The sequence below is a fragment of the Crinia signifera genome, chromosome 1 (assembly GCF_055691185.1).
Source record: "Crinia signifera chromosome 1, ASM5569118v1, whole genome shotgun sequence".
Taxonomy (NCBI): Eukaryota; Metazoa; Chordata; class Amphibia; order Anura; family Myobatrachidae; genus Crinia; species Crinia signifera.
In genome coordinates, this window is record NC_139217.1 from 141,142,550 (window position 1) to 141,157,900 (window position 15,351).

Consider the following 15,351-nt stretch of genomic DNA (forward strand, 5'->3'; position numbering starts at 1 on the left):
TTAACTCATATGGCAGCGGCAGGTTTTCAAGAGGCGGGGAGACTGAACACTGCAGGTGAATACTAAAACCTCCAGCTCACAAATACAACTAGTGCTTATTTTGCCATAAAAGGGCTAAAGTGAAAAATTGCTAATCTAATAGGGAATACCATTAAAAATAAAAAACTCTTTCAAATACAAATACTTTAGCTATTTATGGGAGATATCATACTATTTGGCAGAAAAGACTAAAAGGCTACATCAATGCTTTTACTTAAATTCTGTGAATGCAACAAGATCTCCTTGGAGAAATTCACCTTATCCAAGGATAGTAAATGTAGAGCCTTTTACAAGGCCTCAAACCCACTGGGGTTAATGATATACAATAAGATGCTATCTCCTCTAACTGGGCAATGGTCACCATGGCAACCATTATACTACAAGTCAATACGTGAATTACATTCATTTTAATGAACTCATGTTTCCATACCTGCATCAAACTCAAACTCTGCACCATCTGCACTGGTGTCACTTTGCAAAGCTCCTCCATTCTCTAATCCATTCAAATCATCCTCATCTCTCCTAACGGAGTTAGGTGGCTTCAGTGTCTGGGCTGGTCTGAGCAATCGGACCCCTTTAAATGCAGGTGTAACAACAATAAAATTCATCCACTGCCTGGCAAGAGCAACAAGCCCTTTCTTTAATGTGACCAGGGCAGGAAGGCCATCACTCTGTAAGACAAATATAACAAATTCAGTTTGGAACACTCTACCTCTTTTACCCAATAATTCAGATTGAATTTTTCTTTGACAATAAATACCAGGTAAATAGTTTGGTTTATTAGCTAGGCTTAAGCTAGGGACAAACTATACGATAATCTTCACTGCCGATATCGCTAATGATATCGGGAGGGCTCCTGGATACAATGACACAGGGCACACAGACTGAACAAAATTGTTAACAATATCACCTGGCCCCGCTGAACATGCAGACAGAGCCGAATTTCCCATTAGGCACGTGAGGCACCGGCCTTGGGGCGGCACATGTTTGGGGGCGGCACTTGGAAGCCTGTGATAGTACGGTCAGCCAAAAATGTACCAATAACTGCAAAATATCCACTGTACTGTACTATATTCCATCTTAAATATAGTGTAAATGGATAGGACATGCAGATATTGCCCCTATAAACTGTCCTACTTAGTAAACATTATTGTTGTGCCTAGGGGCGCCCTCATCCCTAAATCCGCCCCTGCATGCAGTCCTTGATATCTTGCATGAGACGACAGGGGGAAGGTAGTTAACGACCTGCAGGAGTGGTCATCGTTAGTACACACTAGACAATATGCACAGTATATCATGTAGTGTGTACCCACCTTTATACTTCACTCTATTACGTTATCCTGCAATGTCAATAAAATCGGACACAATAATGACTTAAGCCATCGGCTTTAGCTCACATTTATTATGTGTATACGTAATTTGCTATGTGATCCTATATTCCTGGCTACCAGATACAGGTATTCCATACAGTTTACAATTGCATTACACAAATTTTGTATACACAACACGACCATGACATTTATTAGCAACACAGACACAAAACAGCAGAAATACCACTTCAGGTACAATGTGCCTGATTCAGTGATGTGCACAAATGCATTAGCAGCTGCAAATGTGCTCACAGTGACTGCAAAAAAATTATTTTTTTATTTACCTGTAAAATAATTTTTTTCTGAATCCATGGTGTACAATGGGATGGTGGGTATAGGGTGGGGTTATGGGAACCAGCACAAAAAAAGAGTTACAAAATGAAGCAGCAAGAACAGGCTCCTTCTACCCAATACTCCAACGCCTGCCTCCAGCAGCCAGTTAATACGAACAAAGCCCAAAGACAGGTAGGAAGAGGAGTGGAGGAATGATCAAGCTAGTGACCTGCAACTGCATTTCTAAGAACCTTTTACAGAACTTGAAAAGAAGCAGACCTAAGGGATTACAAATGTAAAGAGAGGTCTTGCCCTAAAAACACAGAAAAAGGGAATTCCAGTCTTCTGAACCAATGAAGCATACTCTAGAAATGGAGGCATGACAGCAAGATATTTTGATACAAAACCGAAAACTAATGTAGGTCAATTTTCAAAACTAATCTGCAGGATGGATTAGAAAGCAGAAAGAAAGTTATTCACAAGGAATAATCAGGCGCCTGATGTAGAGCTGATCCTCCAATAAAAGCAGCTGCTCAAGTGTGGGGGTAGTCACTCCCCACTTTTTTGAAAGAGAAAAAAGACACCTTTGATAAAGCTGCAGGACGCAGTGAAACGCGTTAGATGACTTTCCTCAGCCTCTGGACTTCACTGTGGACATCTCACTACATGTGGACGCTACCATCCTTAATCCCCATTGTGGTTTCTTCAAATGGCGGACACCGTGGTTAGCAACTCCTGGTTACAAACATCCACACCAGTGTGAGTTACTTAGACACGGAAGCCATAACCCTCCACAGCAACACCCACTGGACAATTCGTCTTGGATCCTCCGGCGATTTGAGACCAAGAATTTACATCTTCTCTCGCTGTTCAGTTAGAGGACTGATTCCATCCGAATTCATCTGTTTTCCTCCAGTGGCCATTCCACCTGGCCATCTACATCGTGAGGACTCCCAGTCTTGCTACAATTTTCGTGGGACATCATTGTTCATTCTGGTAATGTGCACTTACCTGATTCTCAATAAGTGAACCATAGACTCCACAGCTGTGTCCATTGAGGCGAGGATTCATATTCTTCAATTTTATCCCTTATTATTGGTTACATTAATTCCAATTTACGTTTATTTCCCCACCTTATTTCTTTTTATTTATTTGTATTATTGTATTATTTGTATGCAATTTTTTAACAGTAAAATTGTTACTTTTTTACCTATTGGTATTATTCATTGTGTTAAGCGCTGCTCGACTCGCCTAGTGCGTGTCTCCCCTTTTTTTCTCTGGATTAGAAAGCAGTCAATGGAAAAAAAAAACTCAGGCAGGCGAGATAGTGAAATAAGAGTGAAACAAACTACTATGGGACCTGACTGGACTACAGGGAAGATCCAGAGACCTAAACCAAGGGGCATAATTAAATTGATACCCCCCCCCCCCCACACACACACACACACACACACACACACACACACACAGTCTCTACAATCTCCCTTAAGATGGGTACACATTGGCTGATTTGTCGGTAACTATATGGACGATATCGGTACAGTTACCAATCCTGCTGCTTCAACCTTTAACTCTTTTGGTCCCATAGCTCCACACAGTCCCAGTATACACCAGATGATGACAGAAAAATATAAAAAATTACAGAGCCATCTGGACAAGTATTGAGATGCCCACTGACTGTTTTGCATATTCCAGCAGCTACATACAAGATGGTACATCAGACACAGAACAGTCGATTATTGAAGTTCTGAGTAGCCCTATGGTAGAACAGTATGGACACAGGGAGTAAGCCACTGCAGCTGCATACAGGATTGCAGTCGCAAGCTAGAAAAGGTGCCACTCCCCCATTACCTTCCACAAACCGTCTCAACCAGGCTGCATGACCATTGTGGCACATGCTCAGTGACAGAAAAATGTTGTCATTGCATATTTTTCTGAATCAGGTCCACAATCATGAAAGAAAGGAGGACTCTTAAAACTCACTAATGTGGCGTCTTCAATGGTGGAATAATTGGCTTGATGTAAGTAGTGATGCAGTAAGTTACACAGTAGACAGGACGGATTTTCTTGCAGAAAGCGTGCTTGTTTAGTGAGTCTATTGTACTTGCTCCGCAGAGGAAAGTGGATACTTTTATTCTGTAACAAAAATATACTGCATTAATACTAAAATGTGGAGTACAATTAAAAACAGTATAATCATTTTGTTTTAAGCAAATGTGTCATTTTGCATCACAATTTTTTGTAAGTTAATGACTAAGGGTCTGATATAGGTTCTAAAACAGGAGCTTCACAAACACTGATGTTTGGTAATTTAGCATATGAAGTACGGGTCCTTCAACATCAGTAGCAGAAGATGGCGATTCCCCGGGCTCATGCAGCAGCTGGCTTGCGTGACCCCATGTTGTAGCAGGTGATCTGACGCTGCATCCTAGGATGTAGCATGGAAAGCAGGAAGCATCACCTTAACACCTCCTGCTGCACTGCCATATAAGTATCACTGCTGCTTCCAAGTACGCATCAGCGCAGCACTCTCCAACCACATCGGAATTAGGCCCTAAGTGAGTGTGTGTTGCATAAAATGCAGTAAAATATACACATACTTACATAAAAAAAGTAAAACTAAAATATTCTTCTAGAACTTAATCGACTGGAGCCATAGAAGAGACACCAAGGGGTAAAAATACTCAAGGCTCATATCAAATTTATCTAGACGAAGTCTTGATTTAGGGGCACTAAACCACACATTAACTAACAGATGAATTTGTTAGATTGATTTTTTCGACGTTATAGTAAATGTGTGGTTTCGCTTCTGAAACACATCATCGATGCTGATCTATTTAGAGAAATCTTTAATTAATTTAAAACCCAACTGAAATCAACCTTTAGAAAATGTATCACCAAGAGACCTCACACAATCAAACAACTGTAAAAAAACCACCCTGCATGGATCACTCTACTCACCTCTAATGCTTCAGTCATGATGCAGCCCATTACAGCGCATATTCTTAGCGTTCCCTCTGTCTCCAGCTTGTTCAGAGATGATTTTAACTGGTCAATTGGGACTAACCATGCACCAACTGCTGGAGTTGCAGTGCTAAGGAGGTTTAATTGCCTGAATAATAAAAAAAAAAAATCGACATAATTTTCAACATCTACATATAGTTGACATTGAATAAATTACAATCCAGTAGGCAGCCACTCATTAGCTTTTTAAGACAATATCACAACAGGCACAGGCTGGTATTTAATAAACAGCAGTAGATTGTCTGCTAATTCAACCCCTCGGACTTTACAATTAACTCAAAAGCCAGAAGTTATCATGTATATATTTTTTAACTGCCCACAGTGGACTGAAAACTGTAAATTTAACTAGTGCAGTGATTTGCAAATGGGGCCTACACACACAGCGATTTTTGCATATTTTCTAAGAGATCTGACTAGAAAGCACCAATCACTGTGTGTATGCCTCATACCAATAGCGTCGCTAACGCTATGCTAGATAGGTCAACCATGTTCTCTCTATTGAGAACCTGGGCTGTGACAGATCACTTAGCACACATCGCTGGTGCAGCACTGTGTGATCTGAGCAATGCTAGAAGCTCCCATCGCACCTTGCATAAGCCCCATTACAATCTCTGAACTTATCACTAATTCAGTCTGTTACCACCAATTAACAAACTACATTAACACTAACACAAGTCTATCGGGAGAAAAACGGAGTGTCAAAGCTAGAGGCTACCTCCGTTTTTTTTCACCAACAGTAATTTAACCGGCATAATGGAGTCCCAGCCATAGTCTTCATACAGTTACATCACCAAATAAGGAAACTTAGAAAGGGTGGTGGATGTTAGTTCGACAGGTACAGAAGGAATGGTTGACATTTTTTTTTTGCTTATTTTACTATCCTTGTATACGATTACTTATAAAAGTAAGTTGTGGCAAGCAAAGCGGAGCAAGCCACTGTGGTCAAAACATGGGGAGTGAAGAGAGCCTGCAAGGGAACATGTATTTGGCTAAACATACATAATAACACCCAAAAATCCCCAAAAACTTATTTTGACCATTTTCACGCTAACATTTTCACCTTGTCAGCCCTATGATGTTGACCTAGTCACATTCTCTTTCTTAGACCACACCCCTTAGAAACTATGTTAACCGAGTGAAGACAATATGAATGCTTTACTTATTGAATGTGTAAATATGTTTACCTAGTGTTACTTGAAGTTAAACCTATTATACACCAATGTGAAAGCAGTTAAGGCACAGTAGCTTTTAAAATCTACCATATCCTCAAAATAGCTGAACTAACCTGGAAAATGTAAGAGCTGGAGAGCGTACATTTGTGGGGGCTGCGAAACTAAACCAAATCTCCTTAATATTGAGCTTCATGCTGCTTGAGTCTGGAGGAGGGGGCATCAGTGGGAGATCTTTTTTCAAATCATCTGACTCAACACCTTCATCCTTTAAAGTAAAACACAAAGTTAACTAATTGGCAGCATCTGTAGAAAAAAAAACTATAGACAGAAACAGATTTTGATCAACTCAAAGCAGAAATGAAGCACATTCTACAATACCACATACTTGAAACCACTAATGCCAGGTAGTGGCACGCAGGGGGTGGGTCCGGATGACCGCTGATGTCGGGCAGCAGCCGGTTGGGGGTTCTGGGTGACTGCGGCACCAGCTGTCGGGGGGGGGGGGTGGGGGTGTGACAACTGATGCTGGCTAGGGCGTGAGGGGGGTTGGGGGTGTCCGGGTGATCGCGGTTGGTCAGCAGAGCCTCAGAGGCAGAATACTCTTCTACAGTCAGGGCCACTTCTACTTAAACAGCACCTAGGGGAGATGACCATTGCCCAGCGGGGACACCCAGTGACCGCAAATGGCGGGCTGAGGTGGTAAGTCCCTCCTGGTCTGCCAGCATTACTTGAGAGTTCAGAGCCTCTCTCTGTATAATGGCAGCCTGACCAGGAGATTTAAGAGGAGCAGCTGCAGGCAGGGAAGGAAATGTTTATGGCTATGTAAATGTAATTACCCCACTTGTATAGCATTTTAAATAATTTGTCATATCTATATACTGTATGTAATTGGTGATTATTGGTGTTGCTTACTATAGAGTGTAACTACTGCCCTGCGTCTCACTATCTGGCCCCACCCTATACCCTAGTGTCTTTCTCCCCACTGTCTGGTGTCTCACTATCCCCATCCCCACCGTCTGGTGTCTCACTATCCCCATCCCCACCACCTAGTGTCTCTCTATCCCGTCTCCACCACCTAGTGTTTCACTATCCCGTCTCCACCACCTAGTGTTTCACTATCCCCTCCCCACCACCTAGTGTTTCACTATCCCCTCCCCACCACCTAGTGTTTCACTATCCCCTCCCCACCACCTAGTGTTTCACTATCCCCTCCCCACCACCTAGTGTTTCACTATCCCCTCCCCACCACCTAGTGTTTCACTATCCCCTCCCCACCACCTAGTGTTTCACTATCCCCTCCCCACCACCTAGTGTTTCACTATCCCCTCCCCACCACCTAGTGTCTCTCTATCCCCTCCCCACCACCTAGTGTCTCTCTATCCCCTCCCCACCACCTAGTGTCTCTCTATCCCCTCCCCACCACCTAGCGTCTCACTATCCCCTCTCCACAGCCTAGCATTTCACTATCCCCTCTCCACAGCCTAGGGTCTCACTATCCCCTCCCCACAGCCTAGCGTGTCTCACTATCCCCACCATACAGCCTAGCGTCTCACTATCCCCTCCATACAGCCTAGCATCTCACGATCCCTGCCCCACAGCCTAGTGTCTCACTATCCCCTCCCCACAGCCTAGCGTGTCTCACTATCCCCACCATACAGCCTAGCGTCTCACTATCCCCTCCATACAGCCTAGCATCTCACGATCCCTGCCCCACAGCCTAGTGTCTCACTATCCCCTCCCCACAGCCTAGCGTCTCACTATCCCCTAATAAAACCTAACTAAAAGCTAGCTATGCAGTGTCGCCCAGTTGGTTGAAAGTGGAATAAATCCTTATTTTGTGGAATCAAATAATTGTCACAATAGCCAGCATCATTACAGTAAATTAGTAGAGAGAGCATGATTAAAAAGTGAATTAAAGGTAAAAGGTAGCCCACCGCCAGTCAATTCTAATATACATTATATAAACACATGGAAAAGCTGATATACTGCTTATATTCAAATATTTTAAATATGTACAAGCAAACAATCTAGCAAGTAAGGTATGGTATTACCTGTTCATCAGACACTGAGTTTCCATTGATATCTGAAGATGGACTTACACCATCACATGGAATGTGATCATCAGACACATCAGTGCTGTAGCCACTTCCAGTTGGTGAATCAGATGAGTCATTAGACTTCAGCAGTCCACTACGCTCATTGGTGCTAGATGTACCCATCATGCCAAAAGAGTTGTATAAGATAGCACCAGACTGCCGCCCACCTGTAAATAGCAAATGAATATTAACTGTAAACATACCACACAAAGAAACAATATGTTGTATTTGTCTTACATAAAGACATGGGATTAGCATTCACAAACATAACTTGACTTCAAGTGTAATTATGTAACCGGGTTTACAAATCACTAATGATTACATGTGCCCTCAAAAGAACTGTGGAGAAGACCTTAAGGTTAAAAGCAACGGTCCACTGGAAACCACAACCACTCCATACTCGCTGGAAACACATTTTTCTGAGCAGGTGTACCGTCTGCATTTACTGAGTTCTGCAGTAGAGTTAAGGATGTAGTGAAATTCGTTAAACTATTCATGCAGCAAAAGATATCCAGGTAAAAGGTAAAGTACACTTTATCTGATAAAAAGACAGGGCACAATTTGTAAAGAAAATGCATTTCTACCTCCTTGAATTCTAACATGGTTATTCCAGGAGCAAACATCTTTTCAGTTTGCTCTCACTCCCTCCTCCTAAGCAGCGGCGTAACTATAGCACCGCAGCCCCGCCACCGCGGGGGGGGCGCTGTGCATGTGGGGGCGCCGTGGGCTGCGGTGCAATAGTTACACACACCCCCCCCCCCCCCAATCCCCCGCAGACTTACCTATCTCGCTGGTCCCGGCGGCTCCGTTCTTCTGCTGAGGACCACCACAAAATGGCCGCCCCCATATAGCAAACAGTTCTCTGAAACTGTCTGCTGTATGGGGCGGCCATTTTGTGGTGGTCCTCAGCAGAAGAAGAACGGAGCCGCCGGGACCAGCGCGATAGGTAAGGCTGCAGGGGATTGGGGGGGGGGGGGGGGTTTGCATGGGCGGCAGGGGATTGGGGGTGCTTGTCGTGGCGGCGGCGGGCGCCCAACTTAGTTACGCCACTGCTCCTAAGGCCCTTTAAGTGGTCAGGATCAGAATTAAAATATTAAGGATTGGATGTTGCCATGGCAACCAATCAGATTATATCTTATCATCATCTAGAAGGTGCTAATTTAGTAAGTGCTCTGGGCAACATCCCATCCTCAATAGAACTCGCATCTTAGTAAACTTACCCCACAGAGTGTGGAGATCTGTCTAATAATCATGAAATATGAGAGAAGTCAAGATACGGCACTCAAGGGAGAAACAACGGAAATCAAGCGGTCTTCCATGTACAACAAAAAAAAGATACAGATTCCAGGGGTTTAAACATAACAGACTGTAGAGCCCAAAGAACCACTGATCAGTCCCAATGAGCAACTGCAGGAACAAACTGCACCTGTATGTATTAGGACACCATGTGAAAAAGTCTTTACATCTGACAAGGCAAGTTGGTGAAGAAAAAGGATAGAGAGAGATCTGAACTTTTTTTGGGAGGCAGGATGAAGTACCAAGTCCAATGCTGACTGCTAAACAGAAAGAAGACTAGAAACTCTGAATGTCCAGGGGTTAAATCCCTGGAAGTACACCATGTAAAACATGTCTGCCAAACTCCGTAAAAAATCCGAGTCATGCATATAATCCAGTTTCTTATGGGCAGTGGGCAAACGGCATTGAGCATGGTTGGAATATCCCTCCTGGAGAAGCCTTTAGCTGTCAAGACAGATGCCTCAACAGCTACAATTTTCTCCATTCACTCTAAAGATGGCAGGAAGGAAACAACATACTCCATTTTGTTGAGTGAAGAGACCATGAACCCCAGAAGCTGCCCACAAGAATGAACGGGCACTTCGCAAAGAGCCAGGAAGAAACAAATTTTGAACCGCAGGGAATGGTTTTGTCCTGTGGGAGGAGAGACCCATTAAGTGTGAGAATACATCCGCACTCCTAAATCCAACTTTTCCAGAGAAGCTGTTAAGTAGGACTTTCCAGGAATTGATCATCCAACGAAAATATGAGTTGACAATACATCAAGCAACTGAGTAGCAAGTGCGGGAGAAAGGGAAGGGTCATGATCCTATGAAAAAGCAGGCAGATGTGCAAATATTAATGCCATTTTCTTAATAAAGGCACAAGGAGTAGAGGACAGCCCAAAGCTGTAATGCCTGACACTGGTAAAAATTATTGAGGATTGCAAACCTGAGCAAGCATTGATGGGAGACAAATAGGATAGTGGAACAAATATCTTCCATTGAAAACCCGGGAACCCAAATCTACCAGTTGCCCTGAGGCTGAGAAAAAGCCAGAACAAGCTGCTGTTGTCTGTACTAGCCAAGAGGTCTGTGGTGTACACCCTACCTTGTTGAGACAAGAGGCGAGAGGAAGAAAACTGGCTCCCTGAGATCCTCTGCCTTTTAGGAGCTTCTGGAAATCCTGGAAAATAATCTCATTAGAGGACATGTCCAAAAGGTCAGATCACAGCCCTGGGATAAGATGCACCTGACCCATGCATCCATCAAGGTCCCTGGCCAAACCTCTGCAAACAATGACAGCCGGCCTCGTACCCTGGGGTCCCCAGGATGAAGGCCGCACTTCATGAATCAGGTTTGATGACTGGTATGAAATTAAGCTTCCCAGAAGCCCGGAGTTGTTTACCTCAGGGTTTAGATATTGGAAGCACCCTGGAATCTAAAGAACATCTGACCTCTGGCTTTTCTTTGAAGACGAAAGGAAGAAAACCCATCCTGGTTCTAGGCAGCAAAAGGAAATGGGAGGACATATGTCTTGAAGGCAGCTAAGGTGTACAATATCTACCCAAGAGTTTGGGAGGGCCTCTAATGGTTTTTTTTTTTCTGTTCTAGCACCCACCTCTGATGCAGAGAGCAAGACCTCGGTGTCCACAGCAGTATCCCTCAGATAGGTTGGATATGTGCTGCTAAGGGCAAATATACTCAACAATCCAGCTCGAGAAGCAGGAAGCTTTTTTGTACAATAACTAGGCAGCTAGGAGATCGGTATGGAGGAGAAAAAGGCCCAAGCTTCTGTGCAGGGTAAATACTGGCTGCTTTATTTTTATACTGCAATTTAGATTTCAGTTTCAAAACACCCCACCTATATCTAACTCAATCTATGCATGTTGCATTTGCTTCACCTTCAATGCACATGGTTTTGCCCATTTTAGAAAGGATTTTGGGTACTTCTTTAGTTTCACGGCAGCAGCATGGCCGCACGCTACTTCCGGGTCGGCGTCCCCCACACTTTCTAAAATAAACTCCATGCCAACGTGAATAGTTTATACCCCCACTATCCACGTTGGCGTGGAGTTGATTTTAGATAGTGTGGCGAGCGTAGCTAGCCACCGAGCCCCGCAAGGGGACACAGACCGGGAAGTAGCGTGCGGCCATGCTGCCGCCGTGAAACTAAACAAGTACGGTACCGGATTTTGCTATTGTGATCAACTCTGAATCAGGCCCACTGCCCATAAGAAACTGGATTATATGCAGAAACCAGTAGTGCCGTAATTATTGCCTAGGGTGCCTTCCGTAGGGCTGTCTTGTGAAATTCAGTTAGAAGCCAGCTAGCACTTATAATACAGTCACTGCTGTTTAAAACGGTCTATAATTATACAGAAAATAAAGATATGTGGGGTCTTATAAGATGAACTATGCCACATAATTCATTGGAGAAAAAAATACCTTTTACAACAAGATTTTCTATTCCACATTCAAACATTATCCATCCCCACTTTTCTTGGCTTGGACCAATGCGTGTTACATCAGTAGCTGGAGGCTGCTCAGTTTCATCCACAAATGTAAAATCATCTAATTCTTCAAGGGTGAAGAGAACCTTTGATTTCTCAAAGGGAATAGTCGTGATTGCACAAGTTCCCATGTCTGATAACAAAAAGAAAAAATATAATTACAAGGTCACACAATCCTTATCTGCAAGGTAGCAGGCACAATAACATTTATTTGCAGTGCACAGGAAAACTATGCAGTCACCCACATAGCAAAACAGATGCAGTATATTGACAATTTAGCTTCAAATATATTCACTACACCCTGCCCAATGCTGTATAAGTTTCAGGAAACAGCACCGAAATCATGAAAATGCTCAATTCCATGTGTTCCTGTTAGATAGCACTATAGCAAGGACAGCAAAGGTTTTGTAATCACAAATATGTATGCGTCATTATACTAGGGCAGGCGGATAGAAAAAGAGATGCAAGACAAAGATAGCTCTTACAGAAGCTACCATGGAAGAGAAAATGCTAATAGACATGTTTCTGCAGAATAGTAAAATAGCTATATTTTAACTGGGATCATATGGTAGTTACATACACAGCACTATCATCTGTCTGGGTAATATAAAACAATGGATGTTTCTATCCAGGTAGTCATATTAGAAGGAGTTAGGGTGCGTACACACGGGGCAATATGATCGCTGGCAATATATTGCTAGCAATATATTGCTCAGTGTCCCGTTTTCATCTGCGACCAGAGATGGTCGCAGATGAAAATGTCACACTGCCGGGGGAGAAGGCAGTGGAAGTCGCTGGTCGGAGGAGCGGGGCTGAAAATGGGAGCGCGCACCGGGCAATTTATCGCTGGTGCACACTCCAATCACTGGCAATATGGTCGCTCAGCGACCATATTCCCAGCGATTTCAGCCCCTATCGCCCGCGTGTGTACACAGCTTGAGTCCACCTGGAAAGGATAAACAATAAACAAAAGAATCAACTCACAAATGGCACCAAGCAGGGCCGCAATCAGATAATGGGAGGGGATTAGGGGGTCGCATGCCTGGGTGCTGGATGTTAGGGGGGTGCAGAGACAGCTCTATATCCATATGTGCATGTAGGAAGAGGTGCCTTAGCACTTGTGACGAAAATCCAAGTACCGGCCCTGCCCTAGTCCTAAATCTTAAATGATTAGCTACATTGGATAAAATGCATGCAACATTTAACATGTAATAAACATTTGAACAAATCATTAATAGCAGCACATGGAAAGGCCTTTGAAAATAAGCAAGTCTGCTGAGATTACAAGCAAATGTCAGTAACGGTTCCTCATCCTCCAATGAAGTTGTTGGGATAACAGAGCATTGCATGTATGAATCAGCAGCCATATTTGGGCTTAGATAAACAAAGCCTTTGGCAATAATATAAAACTGCCACTTCCGCAGGGAGACCTGTCAGACCTAGTCAGGAACAACTTCATCTAGAAAACTTCCACAACACCTGCAATTGGACTCACCACCTATTTAGAACTTCCAGCACAACTACCATGTCCAGAGGGGAACTTAAAGCTGGACAATTGTATTTATTTAAACCGCCATACATGCAAATATAGAGCCCTACTAGGCCATACCAAGAGGCGATGAAGAACCTTTACTTCTATTTCCTTGTAATCTCTTACCCATTTATTTTCAAGGGCCTTTACATACACTGCTATTAATGAATAGTTCAATTGATATTTTTAGCTATTTTTCATGTTTATTACCCACTACATTTTTCATTCCCAGCTGCTATAGGGCCCCAGAGCTGAGAGAACTTCTCTGACAAAATTACATGTGTTACAGTTGTGCATCTGTAATAGGTGCTCCCTGCACCCTCTCTTTAATACTCAGCCACTGGAGTCCTACGTTGGCTACAGCAGCGCTGTACAAATCACCATAAAAGCGACCACCACACCATAGTCTGGTACAAAATTCCAGCCTCCTAGTGCCTACTGCCTTCTTTGCTACGCGCTAAAGGGAAGGGTGCCGGGATGGAGCCTGCATACATGCACTGTCCTCTATTAATACGCCCCTGGTGGGTTATATACACTTGATACCATTGGGTGGTACATAGGGCCCTTCAAACTGGGGACACTGCAATGTGGTGTAATATGTACTGGGGGCATCATGGCATAATGCGAATTGGGGGTACTGTGTGGCATAATGTGTACTGGCAGCCCTATAGTGTGACATAACATGAACAATTTCATTATTACGGTTCGGAAAATGAACCAGGGAACAATTATAGGGCATAACCTCTGCTGTGGAGAAGGGTCCCTAGAAGCATTGGGACAAGAGACCCTTCAATATGTTTCTGTGGGGCTCACATAGTTCTGGCTATGAACATGAGGCAACACATACCACAAAATGTAGATATCCACAATTGTTTATATTGTTAGAACCCACTGTAATTGTACTCTAGTGCATGATAATCATCTCACCTGATGTATCTAGACCTCTGAGCTGACCATGTACCCGATGCACGTTTAACTTGGCAGCAATTTCTTTCCCTTTTTCAGCCCCAGCATTGGATCTTAATGATCCTGAAGACTGTGGCTGCATCTTTGTGGCATTGGCATATTTCTCGAAGTTCACAGATGGTCGACCAGTGTCTGGGTTGTTTGGAGTTTCTTCCACCACCCCCCTTCAAGAAAAAGTGTAAGGGAAATTAAATACACAGGTAAAATGCTATCCACATATTTAACAAGCTACAGATGTGACCTCATGCAGCGGGAGATTCCTGCTAGTGTCAGGCATCTATTCTTACTGAAAATTTGTTTTCGCCACACTGATGTGGCTATGTTGCAAAAGATGGGGTGGCCAAATATATCGAGAAGGAAGGAAAGAAGGGAGGAAAGAAAGAGAAAGAAAAAAAGGAGAAAGACAAAAAGGAAGAGAGATCGAAAGAAAGGAGAGAGAGAGAGAGAGAGAGAGAGAGAGAGAGAGAGAGAGAGAGAGAGAGAGAGAGAGAGAGAGAGAGAGAGAGAGAGAGAGAGAGAGAGAGAGAGAGAGAGAGAGAGAGAGTGAGTGTGTGTAGAAGGGGATTCATTTTTACATGGACTTTTCATTTTGCTGGTTGATTATGTTGATGCATTATACATAGTACCACCTATACAGAAAATACTACACTATTTATTTTGTCCCAACAGAAACTGAACCATAGGCAGCGTCTTTGCGTATCTCTGTCCAGTCTACATCTTCCAACTGCTCTCCCTGCACAGCCTCCTAAGCCAATACAGGGATATCACATATAGATATGGGGGAGGGGATTAACTCGAATATATAGGGGAAATTCGCTATTTAATTGAAGAGCATCTAAGGTATAAGGCTTCTAAAGTTGTAGATATGCTGTGTAACAATGGCATGAAAAGGTCTATGCTGGAGGAACTGACAGAAGTTATTATTTTCTATGATAAATATGGATTGAATGTCTGACTATAAGGGGAAATTATCTCAGGTGGGTGAGAACATTTCAACATCTTATGGAACTTGCTTGTGCAGAAAGTGAAAGTCAGACATACTGTACAAGGAGAGAAGTCAGAAATACTGTATATTGGAACAATAGGGGGAATG

At 43.3% G+C, this 15,351-nt stretch overlaps 1 protein-coding gene across 17 annotated transcripts in view; it reads right to left on the bottom strand.

Annotated features, from left to right (window-relative positions):
* BLTP1 (bridge-like lipid transfer protein family member 1) overlaps positions 1 to 15,351 on the bottom strand; it is a 250,134-nt gene that overhangs the window by 108,935 nt on the left and 125,848 nt on the right. For all 17 annotated transcript variants that reach the window (XM_083174415.1, XM_083174421.1, XM_083174431.1 and 14 more), the window contains exons 34-40: positions 14,220 to 14,422; positions 11,697 to 11,894; positions 7,930 to 8,141; positions 5,992 to 6,143; positions 4,644 to 4,794; positions 3,666 to 3,818; positions 470 to 710 (exon numbers count right to left, since the gene is read on the bottom strand). In XM_083174415.1, the coding sequence (XP_083030541.1) occupies positions 470 to 710; positions 3,666 to 3,818; positions 4,644 to 4,794; positions 5,992 to 6,143; positions 7,930 to 8,141; positions 11,697 to 11,894; positions 14,220 to 14,422 (1,310 nt within the window). The remainder of the gene's footprint in view (positions 1 to 469; positions 711 to 3,665; positions 3,819 to 4,643; positions 4,795 to 5,991; positions 6,144 to 7,929; positions 8,142 to 11,696; positions 11,895 to 14,219; positions 14,423 to 15,351) is intronic.